Source organism: Mastigoproctus giganteus, chromosome 1 (assembly GCF_048544385.1).
Source record: "Mastigoproctus giganteus isolate SK-2022 chromosome 1, ASM4854438v1, whole genome shotgun sequence".
Lineage (NCBI taxonomy): Eukaryota > Metazoa > Arthropoda > Arachnida > Uropygi > Thelyphonidae > Mastigoproctus > Mastigoproctus giganteus.
The window spans coordinates 239703077-239726023 of record NC_143575.1 but is presented as its reverse complement, the minus strand read 5'-3'; the positions used below and the strand labels follow the sequence as shown (position 1 = coordinate 239726023).

Here is a 22947-nt window from a genome sequence, read left to right as displayed (position 1 = left end):
TCCTTTACGAAGGAAAGACATTCACTGGTGGTAACACACCCTTTTAACGTTGTTAGCGAACAGAACATACCGAAAACTACAACACCATCTCCAGCTGCTTGGGCGATGAACACACGACAATCTGGATAATGGCTTCATGAAGCCCACAGCACATTTTCACCCTGTCATTGATACAAAAAGTGTAATTGCAGGTTGCCAGACCACATAATCTTTTTTCTCTATTCCACAGTCCATTTTGTTATCCATTGATGCCAACTGCTAAGGCATTCTAATTTTTTGGCCGGTGAGTGCATACACAGCAGTTAATCTTTGCAATTTCTTCGTATTAACTTCCTTGATAAATCGTTTACAATTACTGAAGCACATTGTGCCATCTCTAGCCTCCCCTGCATTGTTCCACCGCATCCATTCATGCACTTAACTGATGAGGGATCATCGGCGGTCCCCTGAGACCAACGTCCACTCTTGCAGTTTCTCATAATACTACGTAATACATGTTACATCTGCACTACTTGTACATTGAAGTTTAAATACATATAAATCCCTTTCACGCTACAATGGACAAGCATCGGCCTTACACTAGCGCGCCACCTGTTGTCCGATACTTTAACGTAGTTGTGTTCTTCAAAATTGCACCTGTATGGTTGAGAAGAGGAAATATGCCATTTATTGGTTATTTTGGATTCTGTCATTGTAGTTGCATGATGAACACCTTTTTACTTCTATCCTTTTCAGTTGCAACACCCCCTGTCGCACAAATATTACAAAATCGTCATTTCGTTGTGATAGAAACTCCAGACTGAAGGTAGGTGCCGTTTTATACTCCAATTACCCCAACATAAAGATCTTTATTTATTTTTAATAAGTTTGAATTCGACGTGTTTGAAAATGAAATTGGTTCAAAATATTTCTGATGAATCATACCCAATGCGTAGATGTTCAGTCTGCTAAATGGTGCAGAGATAAAGGAAAACATCTACACTGATCATAAGAATTAAGAGGTCGTGGTATGTGCAAACGATGTTCGTATAAATATGTCGACATGTACTGGAATACAGTGGAAAACTTTCAAAACTTCGTTGAGTTCATGCCACTACAAATCCAAACTATTCTGAGAAATAACGGGGCATCTATTCGCATTCAATAAAGTGGCCACTCAATGTACGTTCCTCGTGATGTTGAAGGTCAATTCCGATTAAGGAAATGACCTTCAACATCACGAGGACATCGTTCTGAACTGCCTGTACAACGACTTTAGTATGATGTGAGATCAGCAGAAACCTCCAGACCTGCTCCACACCTGCGATGCATCGATAAATAAAAATCAAATCGATGAACTGTTGAGAAATCAGTTGCCACTCTTTTGTATTTTTTTCTACCTGACTAAGTGTCACTGAATGGTCTGGACCAGCTGTAGTGCGCATTCCTAGAGTATACCAGACATACTAGAAGGGATTCAGGTCTGCGGAGCAGAAAGGTAAATTCATATGGAGAGTATCCTCATCTTCCAACATATTTTGACCAGATCAGGCTTAAGGGGTTCAGTGATGTCCATCAGAATGGTGGAACCTCTATGTCTGCGTGCTATCAGGGCTCCATTCTTGATGAAACCCATCAACATGATCGCAACATGATCGAGTAGAAAAGGAAATAATCGCACGCCTGAATTGTCATCTTCTCGGCCTATATTTGTTGGTGAACTTAATTTACATGTTTTCTTCACTGCCCAATAGCTTTTGAAGTGATATAATTATTTGGACCAGTGTGGTTGCTCTAAAATATGAGGTGATTTGCATCATCTGGTATCGGCATCCACTTATCTTCTTCAACTTGTGTCTGAGGAAGACCAAATTACTTGATCAGTAGCAGTGAACTAAAATGGGTTGTTTTTAAACAGAATTATTTTTGAGCAAACTGCTTTTCCCTCACTCTGTGGAAAAAAGCATTTGCTTCTTAAAAACTAGGTCATGTCAACTAACAATCCTCTATAACTCAAGATCAAAGATGTCTTTCGAAAGTCTTAAAACAGTGACACTCTAACCCACTGTAGTTAAACTCTTTGCATCCAAATACTACTACTACTCGGATTCACAGCTCGTTGTACTCCATCACTATAAACTTCCCGGATGTCGATGCGTCATTGGATGACCTAGATAAACCACTTTATATCTGCCCATGTAGGATGAAAGAGAGAGCTTAGTTCACCCTCCTGCACGGGTTTTAAATATGCTTTTCCTAAAAGTTTCTTTGCAACATTACTCTTAGAAGAAAGTTGTATCTGATACTTTTTGACGAGTGTTCTGCCCTTGGGTGTCAAAGGGCGTTCTGCTCTGTAGACTTCGGCGATTATACTTCTGACGTCACATTCGTGTTCCCAAAAACTGGACTTTAAATCCCCCTCAAGGATAATCATGCGCTAACTTATCCCCAAGTGTGGCTGTTATGAGTCCCTCAATTAATATTAACACGATTAATGCATTAATTCGATTATTTCACTCTTCAGTGAAAATAACTTATTCCTTCAAACTATTGAGTTAAACTATAAGTGGATAATATTTCGTGGCAGGCTTGAGATGCGAAGGACCTTTAAATAGGTCGATATCACAGCTGTAATCAATCCAAAGGATTTCATTTGTTGAAAATTAGTTGAACCAATCTCGCTCGCTGTTGGTCAAAGGAGGTTATCGAAGGAAATTTCAAAATCCCTTTTTATTCTTGCCGAAGGATGCGCAGTAAGAGGTGTTCTATGAAGGAGACCAGATGTGCGCCGAGAAGTCTTGTTTCCAGCGAAAATAAAACGACAAGAAAATTAGATTTACCCAACAATTGTGATGAAGAAATAAAGTGCTGGGATCCCCCATTTCACAAAGCAATCGTATGTCTTGTGCATAGAACTCAGACCTTTGAGTGGTGCGTGCGGTTGACAGCTAACCCACTTTCAGTGATTTTAAAATACTTCCACTCTCAGTGTTCATTGTATGCATAACACAGTTCCCAGAGTCTCACTCTCTCCTTAGCTACCTGTAGCGAATTCTTTTCTTATCCTCTTAAACTGGGAAGGTCCTTAAGACTTTTTACGTTTCTGTTTCTTTCTTTTTCGATGTTCAAAAAGGTCAAAATGCATTTTAATGAATCCTCAAGCCAAGGCAAAAATTATGCAATCTATCGTTTGTTAATTAATGCTAATTATGTTAATTTTTTTTAACTGGGTGGTTCACAAGTGCAACATTTTTTCCTCCTCAGATTCAAATAACACTACCAGTCCAAGATGAACTTCAGACTGCTTCTGATGGCTTGTTTCGTCACCCAAGTATTCGGTTTGAACTGGGGCGGTTTCAACAAGACAGGATACTCCGACTACAAGAGAAGAGGAAGACAAAATGTAAGTTAATTGGTCAACCAAATCCAGGTGGAAACTAAGTGTACATCGACTTTTAAAATATTGTCCAAAGATGGTAAAGATATTTTTGTGATATTATATCATCGATATTTGCAAATGAGTAATATCGAAGAGCAAATGAATATTTCGAAATGAAATTGCTCCAAATTTTATAACTGCGTCAAATGCTCTGTAAAAAAAAAGTTTCTGTAATAAAATCTTCCAAAAAAATCGGCATCTTATGTTTTGTTAACACTTTAATTTCGGGTTATAAAAATTCCATTAAAAGTATTGAGAGTCCTGTTACTTTGGTAAGTTAAAATGAAGAAAATGTAGGTTATTGAAGTGTTTGGGCTAATCACCTCCTGGATTCAGCAAGGAGGGCTCGGAATACCCAAAGGAAACATTAAAGAGATTATTTTGGACATTACGGCTCGTTCCATATGATTCGAACGTGTTTTCCAATTATCGCTCATGCCACGCTGTTTTCAATAATGCCATTGGGACATTGAAATGGGACATTGAAAAAGAACTTCCCGAGTTTTTATATCCTTTGGAAATAACGATAGACAAAGTAAATGGAGAAATAAGCATATCCTAAGTAAAGAACAATTGAACTCCTTTAAGATGGAAACCATAAAATATGATCTCTGTTAGATTATCGGGTTTTCCGAGACCATGGGAGCCATATTGAACCACGACAGATAATCTAGCCCCTGACATAGCAAAATAAGGTTTTTGTTACGTATTTGAATGTTTTCTGCGTAATTTTATTTTATATCTAAGAAAATAAACAAATATTGGTTTGTTATCCATTATATCCCAGGTATACTGAATAAGGGGCACACCCTTTCGAACAGGTTTTTCAAAATGCCATCAATAGACTTACACTTCTTGAGTGGTTCAGAAAATGCACCAAGGATCGCATCGTGATCAACTCGCCAGAAGTGGCAGTAGGAAGGGCAGTGGAAATGGTTTGAGAAGGATTTATGCGAAGCCCAGTGTCATTCAATCACTAAGGGAGTCATGAACTTAACATCTCATGGTCAACTATATGTAATCGCATCAGGATGAAACCATACAAGTTACAGTTCGTACAAAGAGCTACCAATCGAACAAAACCGACAGAATTTGTAAATTCCGCCATGATTAGTTTTGCGATTATGCTACCATCTGCTACAACCACAGTTGGTAAATAAAAACTTTAAGGTATCCTCTATCACCCAGAACTGGTTGGAGATTTATATACGGTAATTCACATTGCTTTTATTTCACTCTACAACCATGGAATCCTCAAATTTTTCGAGTGGATAAATTATACGTAAAAGCTTAGTATAAAAGACAGGTGTTTAAATAAATTCGCAAATATTACTGAAAGTTTTTAAAAATTTATAATTGTCTTGGGTTTTATATTAACTTTTAATTTTATATGGTTTTAAATATTAGATATATTCCATTACAAGACCACGTTAAAATAATATACAATAATGACAGTTTTTCTTTTTAATAACTTAATTTTTAACCAAACTTCCATTATTTTAACCTGTAACACAATGCAAACAATCCAATCTCTGGATGCTAATTAGAACAAACTGAATTCAGTTTAAGTTTCCCTAATTAAATATAATAGAAATCGGTGGTGATCAGATTAACTCCTCAGAAGCCTAATTGCATATGTGTTAACACGCATCATTGTACCTAAAGATGGCAGAGTACAGCATTTATCAATGGTATAATAGCGAGTGATTGCTCTTCAGAATGACAGGACTTAGATGAAGGGTTTGTATTCGCGAAAACACCAATTCCATCATCGAGGTGGACTGAACTGGGTAATCAACTGTCAAAATGATAAACGACAAACGTTGAGCTCTTACTCCGAAGGCCTACTGCTACTAGATTGACACATAAATGATAAAATGCGTGCAGAGGAGTAAGATCCATAAGGGATAGCAACTTCATAATTCCAACTCCCTGATCACCTCTTCGGTCAATACAACATTTATCATCACCACTTTCATTCCAGGTGTCCATAGAACGTACGATGAGGCCAACACCAACACCGTTGATGGATGTCCACAAATATGCCTGATAAATGACAGTACACGTACAGCAGTGGACTACATAAAATTCGACTTCAGCTTAAGGCAGATAACTTTTTATACTTATTGGAACTTCATTTATTATTTTCTCGGTAGCAGTTTAAGGTACTGATATTAAAAGACTGTAAATGCATTAATAATAATAAATTAAACTGGTTTTCATTTTGGTCCTCATAATAATTAATTTTCATTTTCTCTTTACAGTTGCTTCGGTTGTGCCTCAATTCCTTCACAACCGGGTTCGCAGTGAGTATATTTGAATATAACAATCTAAACTTGTTTTTAGTTTCTGTTTATGCTGTTATATTTTCATTTATTTGTGTCTGTTGATGTTCGAAATTCTATTTAAGTGGACTCATGTGGATAGAGAAATTTTCCTCTCCTATTAACGTTTCAGTGTTTCGTATTTGTACAATTATAGAAGATAGGTCCGAAGAGTCCATTCTGTGGATTATGATGTTGATTCTGGATATGCTGATTTGCCAGGATATCCAGTCTAGCAGAAACTCACAGGCTTTTGAATAATGACATTTTTATTTTATTTTTAATTTGATGAATATCAATTGATTAAAACAGTAATATTTCTTTCTCCATTATAGAGTCAGTGTGTCATCTGTAACGCCGATCAGTTCCAAGCTACGGTGAGTTTCAATGCGATTTAAGATGTAAGATGGTTTGATTGAGAATTATTATATAGCACTTAAATATTTTAAAATACTGCTGGCATTCTGCTTACATGATTTACAGAATTTTATATACGTAATATGTATTTTGTGTTAATAAATCATCATTTAGAGCAATGAATCGTTATTAAATTCTCCACATCTGGCGCCTTGCGACTTTTTTCTGTTCCCGAAAATTAAATTCCAGCTCAAAGGAAAACGATTTGAGGGCTTAGCAGTGCAAAATCCGGCACTACAATCCGAAAGGCTTTAAAATCCAACACGTTTTACAAATAAAACCATACAAAAAAAAGGGTGACATTTTTCTCTTTATAGAGATCTTGCAGGACCGTTTTGTCCTGGTTCTGCAACCAGAAAGATTTCAACTGCAAAGATAATGCGATGTCTTTATTCTCACAGTAGACAAAAATTGTCTTTGTAACGAGTTGCGTGGTATTGCACTACTTTGAAACAGTCTGCCTTTCCAAAAGGTTAACTGGCCATTTGTTTAAAATTGTTGCAAGTAGTGCAATTCTTTACAAAGCCAAGTTCTTTCTGCTGTGAGAATCAAGATCATTAATTATTTATGCAATTTAAATCCTGTTGTCCACAGAAACAAATGGAAGGAGAAGAAAACCATTATAAATGTACAAAGATATAAAAATGTACTCCTCTAAAAGTACTCACTAGGTACAGCATCCTAAAATCTAGAAATTTTTAAAATTCTTGAATTTTAATACTGTAATTTTAAAGGATTTCCCATTACTTTTTTTGTTATTCTAATGTTTTATAAATTTTATTTTTCCTTTGCAGCTTAGCAATTGTGTGGATGGGGTAAGTAGATCTTTACTATACTATGGACTAATTATTAATCATTTATAAATTTTTGCCTAATAGGTCAATTTGAATTAGCAATTAGTAGGTCAGTTAAGATAGTCATCCTCCATGAATTGAATTAACAGTTAATAATTAATAAAAAGCAAAATACAATATATAAAATGAAGAAAATAAACAATAATAATCTAGAAGCTTCTGTTTTTACTTTCTATTTTTTCAATAAAAGTAAATGCACCCATTAGTAAAACGAATAATATTAGTCACAAAAAGTCACGTGATATTTTATTGTGCTCATTGATCTAAGAGAAGTCATGTTTGTTTGTTTTCTATTACGCTGTTGATTAAATGAAATGCGAGAGAGTCTTTGTCAATCAGAGCTCTGTGCAAAGACTTAACGAATTGACAGATGCCTCCTTTAAATGTGAGAGTTCATAGAGAAGGAGAGATCGCCTGTAAAAGTTGCAATGAAATTAGATTCCGGTGAACTAAACTTAGGACAGTTAAAGAAAGGCATTTGTAACTCGATTCGTCCTTGATGCTAAACAGGGCGAGAGAACTCATCGGAGTGTGAATCTGATTATTCAACTTGATGAAATTATATTTTTCTTCGCCAGAACATAACACGAAAGGTAGCTTCCTCGTTCATTTTATGTTTCTGTACGATCTTATTTTTGATATCCTTTACAGAGAAGACTGAGGGGGGGGGGGGGGTTGCTAATAAAATTACAGAAAAGTCAGACAACATTTATAATCAATCAGCACACAAACAGAAGGACAAACTTAATTTTGCAACGAGTTGCGTGGTGCTGCACTACTTTCAAACAGATGACCTCTTCAAAAGGTTAATAGCCATTTGCTTAGAAGATCACTGCTATAACAGCCTGCTTTAGGACTAACTGTTCCCTCATCGGGTAGCAGGTGGTCTCTAGTGGCAACATGCAAGCAAAATAGTCGTAAAGAAGTTTTTAGATATGAGCTGACATGCAATATACGAAATAAGTGTTCAATGTTGTAATATGCTATCTTTTGAAGTAGTGCAATACCAGGCAACACGTTTGTCCTGATCTGAAAATTAAAATCATTGCATTATCCATGAAGTTTAAATCCTGTTGTAATCTAAACATCCTGCTGTAGACTACTTTTACGTTAACTAATTAATTAATTGCAGAACTAGTACACCATTTTTTATATGCAATACAGTAGAGCCCGGATAAGAAGTTTTACAAGGGACTGGAGATTTAGAACTTTTTAAGAGGAAAAACGTCTTAGAGGGGAAAATGACCTAAGGGTATGAAATATAAACTACAAAAATAAAAATGAAAAGATGCACATACATAAGTTAAAGATCCTCTTTAAGTACTATTTCAGAATTTATAAATATTTTGCTCTGCCTCTGGGAAACATTTTTTAAATTGAGTATTTCTAATTGCTAAACATTCTGTTCATTAAACTCATTACCAAGTTGGAAGAATGAGCTCTTTGGAGTTTCAATGTACCTTTAAAGGTTACAATCACAATAAGAGAGAGCAGCGATCCTCTAAATAATTCAGAACCATCAGAACTTAACGCTTAACGTTTCTTTTATATCTCATATTGTTCACAACGAGTTGCCATGATATTGAACTACCTCGAATAAGGTAGTTCGATATCATAATATAAAAATAAATGATTTCTATATTTAAAAAAAAAACGTATTAAGTAGGAAAACATCATTATGATAATACACTGTCTGAGCTTTTTACCAGGGCTAGACCAGATTTTTACCACATAACGTTTCCAAATAAACAGGTCCTCGGCAAACCCCAAGTTACACACCGCAGTAATATATTCTGTGCTGTCCATAATCACTGTCGCATTGAAAAAGTCACGTGGCAGCGTATATATGCGAAATATCTGAAAGTAATCAAACATTCAATAAAAATAAATATTTTTAGTCTTTTTATGTCAGTTTCTTTACGAAACATTCTGTTTTAATTATATTATTGTGTTCTTATTTTTCTTACCAGCCATATATTTAATTCTTAATAAAAACAAACTTATTAATTTAGAGCGCTCTATAGTGCTGATGATGATGGTACTTAGAGAGCTGGAGCCAGGAGGATTGCGTGGAAAAACGAGAGAAAAAAATGACATATTCCAGAACTGACTATTTATGAAGTTTAAGCTCGAACGCGCGAATTATGGAATTCTCTGCCTGCACGTTAACCGTGAAATTTATGTTCGATAAACAGCAAGGCAAAAAAATTGAAAAGGAGGAGAAAACACAATAAGGCTTTGCTGCTCTTTTTTGTGCACCTCAGAGTGAAAATTGCACTGTTGTTTGATGGGCACCTCTTATAAACTCCACGAAGAACAGAATGTTAATTACTTAAGAAAGCGTTTCTACAGGTTCCGGTTACCACGTGTTAAATATATCATGAGGTAGCCATTTAATTAAAAGCGGTTCAGCTGATACTTTAATTGAAGTGTTAACTTTCCTGAATAAGGTACTTGCAGTCAATAATGACTTCAGTAGCGAAACTATTATGTCACCAGATTCGCCACCATGGGAGGGCCGGCAGCTTCACGTTTTCTGGTGATTAAAGTGCAGGCGAGAGGGCGATCCCAACCAAAAATCTAGGGAGGGTTAGAGCTTACAGTTACACCTCTGATGCATAATGATCAAGCTATATAAAAGGAGCTGAATTTTGTTGAAAGTTCAGCTCCTTTAAGGTTCAGATTAAAAAATAACTCAACTACACTGACGCCCAAAATTTAAGGGAGAAACTTGGATTATGAAAATTAGGACTATCCAGTCCTCTCTTCATGTGTGTGTACAGCAGGATTTAAACTAACTAGAAAATGCTCTATTGATTATGACATCCCCTGTCTTAGCACTCGGGCCCTGCTGGGTAGCTTTTTTTTTGTTAGCTCATCGGCTTTTGTGGCCATAATGCACCTCCCAAAGTTTTTGCATTTTCTACTCTGATTCAAGCTCGAGGCGGGATTTGAACCCGCGACCTTTGGGTTGCTAGGCAGGCACTTTACCCACCCGGCTAGCCCGGTCGGCTCTGGTGGGTAGCACAGTTGGTATAATCACCGTCTTCACCACCCTGTATGTTAAAAACCTGAGTTCGAATCCCATCAAAGGTGTGAGGAATGATAATGAGCCTTTTTCACAACGTGGCTGAGTTAGCTGATCTCAGACGAGGGTAGCATGTTTTATTCTGTAGGAAATTCGGATTTTTCTTCTTTCAAAAGAGACCAGAGAACACACGCAATTTATGAACATTTCACACATGGATGACCGAAAAATAAAAGTTTTTTTTTATTTTTTCATTGGGGCTGATCACATACATCCTTTCCCGAATGGCACCGGTTTGTTCCAGCAGGATAATGGGCCCTGTCACCTTGCCAGTATCGTTACCAGAAATGTGACAAGGCTCAGCTACCTCAATAAATATCCTAATTCTCAAGGCGAAATAACTTCGCCTTTACCATGAGTTGCCTCATGACCCTGAACTGGACTAAGCCAATAAACCTAATGCAGAGTTCGTAAATTTTTGGCTGTCTAGACTGGACAAGTTCAATTTTTGTCTGTCTGGATTGTACGAGTTCAACTGGACTGGACGAGTTAAATTTTTGACTAAGACGAGTTCGTGCACTGACCAACTGAAAAAACGAAATAGGTAGAGGGTCGTAATGAATGGATGATCCGTCCAGTTACGTATACTTATTTTCTTATAATACTTTTTGATGTGCTAATTTCTGGTGTTTTAATTAAAATAAAATAAATTAATAAATATAAAATAATCTTCCCTTTTTTTTTTAAATTTAGTATTAATATAGTATTATATATATATATGTGTGTATTTTGTATTTTATTTTTTTCATTACAGGGAGTTCTCCCCCTAAACATTAGTCAATATGAAGCCTTTTGCCTGGTTTTGGACTGTATACAGGTAAGCTGAAAAAAGTAGACGTATGCAGATCAGATAATTCCTACCTCTTTAAAAACTTCTTTATACTCTTTAACGAAATGATTGTACAAGTGGATATGGTGGCTTCATTCGTGAAGATCTTGCTTTTGGAGAGAAAGATTTTCACTAATGATGCACTAATCAGGAAAGATCAGAATCGATTATGGCTTTACATTTGTTGTTTCCGATTTCATAATCGCGTGATTTTCATAAGAGATCATGGAAATCATTCGATTAATGCCCATCACCAGCTATTTCATATCAAGTCATCGTGGAGTCTCTGCTGCTTGCTTTAGTTTATTTTAGCGAAGTCGGGGTTGGACGTTAATGTCTGTTAGCGAGTATTTTCCCCATTGGTGAGATTAATTATCAGAAGACTCATAATGGCAGACCATGGAGGGTAGGGATCTGTAGGATGATCTTGGAGGACTTTATTGAAGTGTGTATTCCACTTTTCATTTAATCCAATATCAGAATGCCGAGTTGGCTGTGGTTTGTTTCTATGAAAGGTCGTAAACTGTGGCTCGTTAAGTATTGACAAATTAGAATGGGTTGACTGGCTTGGGATCTTGGTTGTGTAGTTCAGTAATAACATCTTTCTCCTCATATTTAAAGGAGCTTTATGGGCTTCAACGTAGACTCTGCACTGGAGATGTTCTAAAAGCACCTGAATTCCTAAGAGCTGAATGTTGAATAAGATTGAGGGAGGATAAACCACTTTCCCTAGCAGAACTGAAGACAGGCGTGATCTGATTATGGATCTATATAAGTGAAGCGAGGTGTAACGATCTGCTGGCAGGTTGTTGCTGGTAACGCTCTGAGTATGTTCTTTTATTTTTTTGTTTATTTATTTATTTTTTTTTTGACAAGCGGTCCGGAGATTTTCAATGTTCTTTTGTTAGTTTAACTTGCTGTCAAAAATTAAGCCTAGTAGATGAATACTGTTTGCTCTTTTAAGAGGATTGTCATCCAAGTGGAGTTCAGGTTCAGGTTCAGGTTGTATATTACTTCTTTTACAAATGCGAATGGTAGTAGATTTCTGGCTGGATAGTCTATAGCTATTGTCTGTCATACACATCTGGATGCAGTTTATTGATATTTGCAGTTGTCGCTCAATGTAGCTTTTATTTTGGGAGGAAATTGTGAGATCAGCGGCGTAAAGGTATGAATTCACTGTTTTTGGAATGATTTATTCTAATTGCGAATAAAGTGACACTGAGAATAGACCCTTGTGGAATTCCTTCTTCTCGGACAACGTTTTTATGGAGAGTTTGTCGATAACGAACTCGAAAGGATCTTTATCGAAGGAAATTTTGTATGAAATATGGTAAATAGCCTCTCGGGCCAAGAGAATAAAGATCCTTTAAGATGCCGACAGGCTAAGCTCTTTCTCAATATTAAGACAAATCATGACAAGATGTTCGTTTTTGATGAATCCATTCCTGATGTTGTTTCGGCTTTGATCATGAGATTCAATGATGATCGAATTTTTCGGAATCCAAATTGTTTGTTAATCAAGTTTCGGGATTCAAGGTACCAGGTGAGACTATGATGAATCATTTTTCAAGGGTTTTGCTCAGACAGCCGGTAAGAGAAATCGGTTTGTAGTTGCTAAAACGGAATGGTCTTTATCAGGTTTTGGGATTGCCAGTACTTAGCAATGACGCCAGGAGCTTGAGAATGCATCAGGTTGCTTATAATTAATAAGACTGGAAGTGGTTGAATGTTTGCAGAATAGATACCATGCTTTGTTGTTCTCTCTTTTTTTTTTTTTTTTTTGCATTGTTGCAATCTTCATCCACCAGTAATTTAATTTTTGTTGATATCTAATTTGATATTGCGGAATGACAGCAGTCGCGGCTGTTAGCATTTGATTTGTTATGCGTTCAGTAACACTGTTGATGGAACAAGACTGGATGATATGGTTGTCGAACGAGACGTTCCTGTTGTATTTTATCCAGTGAGCATTTAAAAATTTCCATTTTCCTGAATTATCTGTTGATAAGGATGTTTGGAATTACATATTCCTGTAATGGTCCCTGTTGTGAGGATCGTTAAGAGTTACCCAACTGATAGTTGCATATAGGGTTGAAGAGCAAATGGAAAGGTCTACTGCAGAGGTCGATTGGGTAAAGAAATGGACACAGGTAGGAGAGCCAGTATTCAATAATGTTAAATCCTGTCTGCCAATCAGAATTTCGACAAGCATTCTGCATCTGTTTGAGGTGGAGGAACCTCGTAATGGATGTTGTGAATTAAAGTCACCTAGTAAACAGAAAGGAGATGGTAATTGCAAAATAAGATCTTTGATAGCCTGAATAGTATATAGATGATTAGGAAGAAGATAAATTGAAACCACGGTCACAGTGATACCAATTACTAAATGCGTGACAACGTCTTCTAAGGAGCTTTGCAATGGAATGCGTCTGCAGTGGACTCTTATGCGCAAGAGTATGGATACTCCTCCATGAGCATAATAGTGTCAAATCTATTTTGCCTGAAGATAGCATAATTTTTTATTTAAATGGAGAATTTAGGTGTCAAATTAGTTTCTTGTAAGTACATGGCAATAGGATTGAAACTGAATTAGTTCATGGATATCATTGATGCTGCTGCGAAAGCCTCTGCAAGTTCATTATATGATTTGTTCCATTATTTGGTTTTTTAACTGGAAGATGAATCTGTCTCCTTTTTAGGAGTGGGTTGTTCATAACTGTTAAGTTTTGATTTTTCTTTTCTGGGAAAAATAGGATGCCCTGATTCATTGCTATCATCTATATCTGCATGATCTGCATGTATTTCAAGCAGTTCTTTCCTGAGTGATAATAATTATCATCTGTGTCTATGTTTGATAGGTGCAACTCTTTCACACCAACAGGATATGATTTTTAAGATTTTTCTGTCACTTTATATTGTGTAAGGCATTGGGATGGAACTGTGAGTGGCATGTTATTTCTTTGGTCAACTAGGTACAGTTTAGATGGGTACTGAACCGAGTGTACTGAAGAGCCCCGTTTGAGATCGATATGGTTCTAGAGATCGGTACTTCTGTCTGGCATGCTACTGGTTGGTGACTGTGAGTAGCAGCGAAATAAGTGCCTTAGGCGTACTTATTTTTTTACCTGACATCGTGGGTAGCACAGTTGCTAGAATCACCATCCTCCTCACAGACGGTGGAAAAGAACTGAGTTCGAATTCCGTCGATAACGTGAGGAATTTTAATGGATCTTTTTCACCACGTGGCTAAGTTAATCGGCCTCAGACGAGGGTAGCATGGTTTTTCTCCCGGAAACCGAAAATCGACCACAAAACAAATGCAATTTACAGACGGTATACACGGATCAATATGGCGTTAGTTGTTGATGCTCTTAAAACCCCACTACAGCAATTATTTTATCCTGTTTTCTTGTTTATTGGTAAGAAACTTTATTTTCAATCTTGTTTTTTTGTATTTTTCCCTAACTTTTATTATTATTATTATTATTAACCACAGGAAACTGTGGGTCACCCCGGGACGGCAGTGTACCAGGAGGGTGTGAGATTTACATACTGAGGTGCGAGGAACCACATGTACAATGTACAAGAGTACATGCGTGCTCGACCCGACATATTTACATAATTGAACTTATATACACTTGAAATAAAAACAAAGTTTATAGCAATAGACATCAGAAGTAAAAAAATAAAAATAATAGAAAACTAAAAAATAAAAATATGAAAATAAAAAAATAAATAAAAAAAATGCAGCAGGCAAAAAGACCAGGTGTAGGTGATCGTCACAGGTTCAATAGTTGGTAACAGTTCTTGAGGCTTTTCTGTAACGCTTGTCCTCACAGAACAGATGCCCAGTTTATTGTAGATTTGGAGACAGTTGGCCGGAAACATGCCCCTAAGGGAATCAATGTTTGTAAGTGTAAACCGCAGGGGGGGGGACAGGAGTCGCGTTCACCTCTTGTCTTCTTTGGGCCAGAGATTAACGGGGATACAGATGGAGCATCTATTCGGACTGCGATAAGCCGTGCTAGCATGAGTGCATTTCTTGTCGTAATGAGAAGTCTCCAGGGAGTGGTCCCTAGATTAGCTTGGAGGATGGATCTACAGATAGTAAAAGGATGACCCACCACCCTGTTCATCCATCTGAGCAACTAATATTCCAGACTGAGGTACTTTTTTAGGTGGGAGGCAGGAGCAGGTGACCAAATTTCAGATGCGTAGAGAGGGATAGGGGTAATGCATCTCAGGATATACCGACAAAGCAGCGCTGGCTGATGCACACCAACGAGTTCCTGACGCAATGCCTTATACGTCTTCTGTCTCATCCTGACAAAGTGAGGCTGGAAGGTGAGTCCAACATCCCAGGTGAGGTCTAGGTCTGTGTGGGAAGTTACCCTTTGCACCATTTCCCCGCTAACGAAGATTTGAACATCATTTTTAACTCTTTTTTTGGTTATCGATAGTTACGCAGATTTGGAAGGGTTCAAATGCAACCCAATTATGGCTAGATAGTTTTCCAGTTTCATTATCTGTGTAGAGCCCTGTTGGTTAATACCCAGGATCTGATCAGGATGGTTTGAACTCACGTAGAACTTCAGATCATCGGCATAAGAGACAAAGTAACAATTAAATGCTAGGAAAAGTTCCAAATCTGCTGCGAAGAGGTTGTTGAAAGCGTCACAAGAGGCATCCCTTGCGGGATGCCCCTTGTGACGTCGAAAGCTACGTGGAAGTCGTTGACAATAACAGACAGATGTCTGAGAAGTAGGATAGATTTCAAGATTTGTAGCAAGGTATCTGCCAGACCGAAATAGTGCTTCAGAATAGTAAAGAGAGATGGTAGGTATATTTTGTCTTATGCCGATTTAATGTCCAGGAAGATGATGTAAATCTGGGATTTATTATTGATGGCCTATTGGATTCTGAAGAGGGTATCTAGAAGATTGGTAATTGTTGATCCCTTGTGTAAACGGTATGAAGGTACTCAGGCCTGTGACCAAAGCAGTGCTGGACAATTGCTGGCTGAATCGCTTTTTCAAAGATTCTAAGTAAAGAGCAACTGATGGAAATTGGTCGCAGATCTTTCGGAGATTTAGGTTTCCTAATTTTTGGAATAGGCTTGATATGGTAGGATCTCCAAATTGATGGAACTCTTCCAGATTGTAAGGTTCGTCTGAAAATGTGGAGTAGAAGGTGAACAATGTATGTGCTGCATATTTTTACTATGAATAATAGAAAACCATCCGGTCCTATAGTACAGTAGCGTTGTTAGGTAATTTGTTGATGACATCAACCAGGGTCTCCCTAGATATTTCTATATCGTTCATCTGTGCCCTAGGTAACCAGTCCTCCTGTGAGGGAGGGGGACTCTAGATCTGAAAAAATTTCCTGCAGGAGGTTGCACTGTACCCATTCCTGGACAAGCTTTTGATCAATGATATGATGGTTTGTCTGGTGTGATAAAATCCTTCTACCCCTCTTCAACCTATCAAGAACAGCTTGGTTTAGGACTTGTCTTTTCTTTTTTAGGAAGTAAGCTCTTTCTTTCTTAAATACAGTGAGGTCTGAGGAAAGTTGAGATTTCTGCCATTTCCGGTAGGCCTTCTGCTTCCTGATGAAGGCCAACTTGGTTTCCTTATTAGAACACCGATTCGACTTACTACAAATCCTAACTTTCTTGGATGCACCACGGAGTGCAATGAACTTTAATTGTTTGGACAAGGCCACGGTGACATCTTCTATCGACTCAGAATAGAAGCATCCCCAATCAAATCCACTCAAGCACTGTAAAATGATGTCCGGCTTGAGATATTTAATAGAGAAGGCAACCCTAAGCAGTTCAGCAGCATACTCATCACGTAACATAGGGGAATTGCCATGCGTGGATAACTGACATGCAGTTGGCAGGTGATCCGATTGAAATTCGAAATTGCTAGGCAGGAGCTTGATGTCTGGTAGGTTATAGAATATTAGGTCGAGCGCTTGGCCTCCTCTAGTAGCCGGGGCTAAGAACCGTGTAAGGTCAAAGGTCCGAAGAGTGACCTCAAGGCCCACAAGAGCATCTTCGGGCTTAGGGATCGGCAAGTTGAAATCACCCACAACTACAGTTGAAGTTCTAGGTACTAAATTTGTTGCCAACCAGGTGAGCAGCTCAGATCTAGAGTGTTCATTGTGGTCTGAGGGGATGTAAACCAGGCAGCACTATTTTGAATAAGAGGACTCCTCAGCGTTGTACAGATTGCATCAAAGTTGTTCGACTGGCTTACTCTTGTCCTTATTGGCTGAAACAACGGTTAAAAAAAGATTTCTACACCACAACCCCGTCTGGTGTTTCTTGAATTCCCAATGTGCTTGTAGGGAGTATTAAGAGGCACAAGATCAAGCTATCTATCCGCCAGTAGCAATGTTTCAGTAAGGCAAATGATATCAAACTCGTCAAGAAAAATAAGGGTCTGGAGGGAGTGAAGCTTGTTTTTTATGCTGCGTACATTTTTCATGAACTACAAATGCTTTCCGCCTTGTGAACCTGGTTGCATATGGCCGTTTTGTTGATATGCCTGTATGACCTGTCTGGGTCCGTTGTACACGATCGGTCTACTCCTCTCTTGATACGGCTTAATGAGGGTGCCTAAGGGCCAGCAGTTTTTTTTTTTATGTAAACCCGAAACACGAGAGGTATTAGAACCTATAGTACTTAGTACAGTGCTTGGGTTGGAGGTTGAAAAGACGAAAGAAGATATTTGTTGACATTGGACTTGAACTTCTGTAGACTGTAATTTTCAGGAAATACGTATGAAGGAAGGTTGTTCCAGAAAATGGCAGTTGAATGAATAAATGAGGAAGATGAAAAGTTAGTTCGTGAGTTTGAAGTTGGACAGTAAATGAATGTTGACTGGTTGTGGCAGGTATTCGGACTGCTTTGAAAGAGAGCGGGAATTGTAGAAGCCAATTCAGAAGAACAGTGCCAATGGAAGTATCTGTAGAAGAGGCATGCAGCAGAAACAGTACGTCTATGAGAGAGAGAGAGTGGAGAGACTCTCTTAGAGATGAATCATTAATTAACCTAACTGCCCTCTTCTGAATGGAATCAAGAAGCCTGAGAGAGGTTTTGGGGGCACCACCCCAGATGTGGGAACAATATTCCATGGCAGGGCGGATTTGCGATTTGCAAAGAGTGAACAGCGAAAAGAGTGAGGAGTCCTCTTATTCAAAAGGAAGAAAAGCTGTTTGGAAGAAAAATAACGCCGAGAGTGAAAGAGAAAACCAAGTTTTTTAGATGCAGAGGAAGCAATATTTGTAATGTGCTTGTGCCAAGAGAGATTAGAAGTCAGGGTAAACCCCAAAAGAGATATATCATTTTGCCTAGAAATCGGAGTGTCACTAAAGATAAGCATAGGAGCAGAAGAATCCTTTTTGCGAGATATAAGACAGCTAGAATTCAAGACGATATGCTTTGCATTCGCTGGGCAAGAGATGATAAAGGAAGAGTAGGTCGGAAACCTCGTTTTGATAGCCTTTACGTCAATCTTAATCCCATGTTCATCGGCAAAGAGAGCCTTGATACTTTCTGCTTGCGTTGAAGGACCCAGTCTCGAAACAAAAATTCTTTCTCTGGTCCTAGTTGATATATTATAAATCTCCTCCAGTCTTCTAGACTGAGTGGCCGAAACCGGTTGGCGAGGGGCAGAAACTTGTGTCTTCTGTATTGGTAATCTGTTCCCTTGGGGTTCCACTGTCAAAATTTCTTGGGTGGAAATAGCCCTTTGGAGGTTATGGCTATGAGATTGTGCTTGAGAGTTCAATTGATGAAGATGGCTTGAGGCAACCACCTCAGCAAAGGCCCGTCCATTCCTCTTTTGGCGTGGGGGTTCTCTCATCTCCATCATGTTGTTATCGTGGTTGGGCTGATTCGGAACCAGGCGACCATGCTTCTTCTGTTGATACGAGTTAGGTTCATCTAGATTCCAACATTGATCCTTTGTACGTTGACTATCAGCAACCATGGGTAGATCAACCTCACCGAGGTCAGAATGCGAGGGATGCGTCTCCAGTGGATTCAGCTGAACGGCAGGATTGAAGATCTGCTGAGTCAACCTCTGCAGCTAGAGGTGAACTCTGTAAATTTTTTGGATCAGTTGTCCCTTGCAGGGATCGAACAGTTTGGGCTGAGGATCGCGGAGGGGCTTCATCCACTTCACGTAAGCACTCCTGAGGTTCCTGATGGTTCATCACTAACGTCTGACTAGAAGGAAGACAGCATTCACTTACAAAGATTTTCAAACCTTTGAGTTGATCGTTGAGCAAGATAACTTGATCCAGGATTTCTGTATTTTGGGCTCTAAGCCTTCTATTGTCAACTTCCAGAGTTCACAACCTCTGGAGTACGCTGGCTGGGTGCCCCTGTATTTAGGACACTGTGGAGTTGATGCTTTGCAGACTGTTTGTGTATGCATGAGTTTTGAGCCTGCAGTTCTGTTCTGACATGTTGCATCTCCACTGCATGCTGTCTGCGAGTGGCCAAATTTCTGGCATTTATATCATCTTAGGGGGGTTTGGATAAATGATCGAACGTGGCAGAGTTCAAGTGCCTGCTTTGACAAAAGCGATAGATTTGGTGTATTGAAAGTTAAGATTATGTTCCGGTGGGGATTAAGTTTTCCTCCTTTTCTGACCATGATTCCTTTTGCTTAAATGATATTTTGATATTTTATTTCTTGAACCATTTCTTCTTAAGAAAGGTTTAATAAATACCATTCAATGATCACTCCCTTGGAAGAATTCAGTGTGTTAAGTGAATGAGACTTGAATCAGAATTCCACTTAAAAAAGTGAACCGAAATAATAGATCAATGTGTCTTGAATGAGAGGTCTCTATTTGTAAATCTCCTAATCGAAGACGTTTAACCGTTTTGGGTGAACCTGTGGCATTTTCGAGGCATCTCTGAATGACTCAATGAGAGATCTTGCTCACAGGTTGTGCTGGCAGAGAATGTAATGTCAGGAATGCTGGAGAATCCTGCCTCCTTGTGTCATTTTTCAGTCTCTATACTGAGACAACGGGGATAATCGTGTTGAGAGCCCTTTGGCTGGTTCTAAACGTGGAAATACATTGGTTTCGCTTTCTGCTCCTTTCAGTTTGAGGGTTGGTTCCCCCCCCCCCCGGTTACCGTCTCCGTCACGCGGAGGCAGGAGCTAGGCTACCAGTGACTATCTGTTAGTTGAAGTTAGTAAACTTGGTTAGTAATTGACACATAGACTAAAAAAAGAAAGGTGACTTCCCATTCTGGGTCTTTAATTTAGGCCTTGCGAACACAGAACCATTTGAAGTATACAAAAGAGAAAATTCCAGAAGAAAAGAAACAAAACAAAGCTATATCACTTTGAAAGAGAATACTATATGTCACAGAGATATAATCTCGGCACTCGGGGTCGCGTACCGCCCGTGTTATATGTACCACAAGTGGAGAACATATGTACCAGCCCTTTCGATCTACCTACAGATTATTTGTCACACTCCTATAAGTTATTTGATCTGTCTCAGGGAATACTCTTTCCAGTTTCTTTTGAAACTCTTATTCCAGTGACAAGATATCCGCAAAGATCGCATGTTTAGCGCACATTGCCTACATAACGGCCAAGTGTTTTTTTCAATCCTCATGCTAATGGTAGCTCAGGGCAATAGAGTAAAGAGGCAAACTATAATGCAGACATTTCTTGCTCTGAACAACTGCATAACACCAACAAAAGGAGGCTAACTTAATTATTCTTCTCTGTTTCGCGAATAAAAACCAAGCCAAACAATGGTAAGTCCATTCCCAGAAGAGTTAAGTGATCTACTGTTTTTGTGTGCGTGTGCTATCAGCCGTGATGTACAGATAAGTTTGGAATTACTCTTTGTGTGTTTATTGTTCTGGGCACTGCTAGCCATTCCTATGAATTTTCATGGCAACAATTTTTTGTTCGCACCATCTAATTCATTTTAAATATCAGAGCCTTGTTCGCTATTCTCGGTTTATGTGCTCTTAGTACATCTTGTGGAAAGTTTTTACTATATAATATTTACTAAATAACATTAATATTGTATTGATTTTAATAATAATATGCATATAACTATATAGTAAAAGCTTTCCAGCCAGCTGGATGAAAGAATCAAAGAAACTGTTGAAATTCCGAGTTCTTCAACCACTAACAACATTATAAGTATTTAAATGTTCTTAAATACACTAGTTAAGTTGCAATAGGCAAAGTCAATTTACTCCTAAGGCATTTAAACTTCACGCTAATTATGCCTTTTCTTATTTCAGCAAGTTCCTCAGCAAGAACCTACGTATTTGGGAAGACGTCGAAGAAGTGACAATCAGTGGGAAACTCCAGTGGTAAAGCAAGAAAGAACCATAAATCTGGTGAACTCCCAAGAAGATAACCTCTTGTGGCTGGTTACTGAAAACAATAATAGAAAAACGGTGAAATAACTCCGAATTCCCTCGCCCGCCTGGAAGCCTTAACTCACCAACTTAACGGTTTGTTCTTAACTTCAACGTTTTCGTCGTTAGTACTTGAAGCTCTTTTGTCTCTGAAACTATTACTAAATAAAGAAGTCGCTGTCATTTAAGCCTTCAAAAATAGCTTATTAATTTGGTTTTAATTAGTTCCTAAGTGAATGTATTTTAGGGATTATAATCTTGCTCCATTCCAGACTTCATAGACTAAAATGGCTGAAAGGTTAAAACCCATAATGTAGTTCTCACAATAACCACAAGGAAAATATTTCTAATTGTCGAACAGGGAAGCAACATCTACTAAGGTTTTTCCAATATCCAGCCCACTAAAAGAGTGATGGTAACAGAGTTATATTATCGGAATGTAACTGGCGTGATATTGGGGTTTTATATTATAGTAGTGATAATAATCTTTTGAAATTTTAAAAAAGAGAGATACACCGGTTCTCTGTACCCAGAATAATCTTATATATTAAATCTATAAAATAAAGAGAGGAAAGGTTATTTTAATTTCATTATTTTAAAGAACAGGTTAGTGCAAAACAGCATTTTAATTCGGCTTCATAACGAATTGCCGTGATATTGCACTACCTCAAATAAGCAACAATTCGCCAGTGGAAGATCGTTGTCTCTTTTTTATCGTTCACTCTGAGAATATTTTTCTTTATTGATACAGGGATGTACAGGAATGTAGCAACAAAGCTTTGCGTGTGAAATACAGCTTCAGTTTCTTTCCTAAGAAAGGTTCAATTTGTCAACGTAGCTATCTCTTGACAACCATATGGAGTCTGTGCTACTTCTTTCTGCACGATTTCAAAGTCATTTAGAATTCTGAAAGAAATGCGATCTTTTGACTAGTGGCGAATAAAAACTGAAAATTCTCATTTTTTTCTTTCAGTAGTTCCACAGAAAATCCTTCAAATGCTTAGCAGAGAGTCCATTAGATTTTACTCGACCAAACACAATAAGGACCCTGTGGACGTTTACATTTTGATCTAAAACTTACAGGTAAAAATAAACACGTGGATAGACAGAGAGGACAAAGCGCTGATGATGTCTGGTTGTGGCAGGAAAGATATAATTCCTGTGAGAATACGGATGACACCAGAACTTCTCACGCTTGATCTATAACATACTTACGCACCTGTCAACTACAGGAACGCCTTTTGTCCTTCATGTCCGAGCAAGGGCATTATAGGAAAGCTTTTCGTGAAAACCGGAAGTTAACAAGCATCGATGCACTAACTACAAACAGCTGATAAGGAAAGTTAACACCATCTAATGTTTGGTTTGTTTTATGTGTTTTTATTTCAAGCTTCGAACTCATTAGATGGCTAAAAACTTTCATAATTATCCAACTGGTTTAAGAAAACAGACGTTCTACTTTTGCTTGCTTATACTTAGTGAGTGCTAATGCTTAAAAATCATTTTCACAATTAAATTAAGATTTAATTATCAAGAACCATACGTGCTGTACTATCGGGAGTAGCTGGACGTATCACTGATACAATACTTAACG

General features: G+C 38.1%; 1 protein-coding gene across 1 annotated transcript; it reads left to right on the top strand.

Annotated features, from left to right (window-relative positions):
* Positions 1-736: 736 nt before the first annotated feature.
* Positions 737-21491, top strand: LOC150091683 (uncharacterized). The gene is made up of 7 exons (XM_090385182.1): positions 737-805; positions 3244-3382; positions 5683-5724; positions 6078-6119; positions 6954-6974; positions 10856-10918; positions 21234-21491. Exons 2-7 carry the CDS (start codon positions 3269-3271, stop codon positions 21399-21401), a joined length of 450 nt encoding a protein of 149 aa, XP_090241308.1. The 5' UTR covers positions 737-805; positions 3244-3268; the 3' UTR covers positions 21402-21491.
* The last annotated feature ends 1456 nt before the right edge of the window (positions 21492-22947 follow it).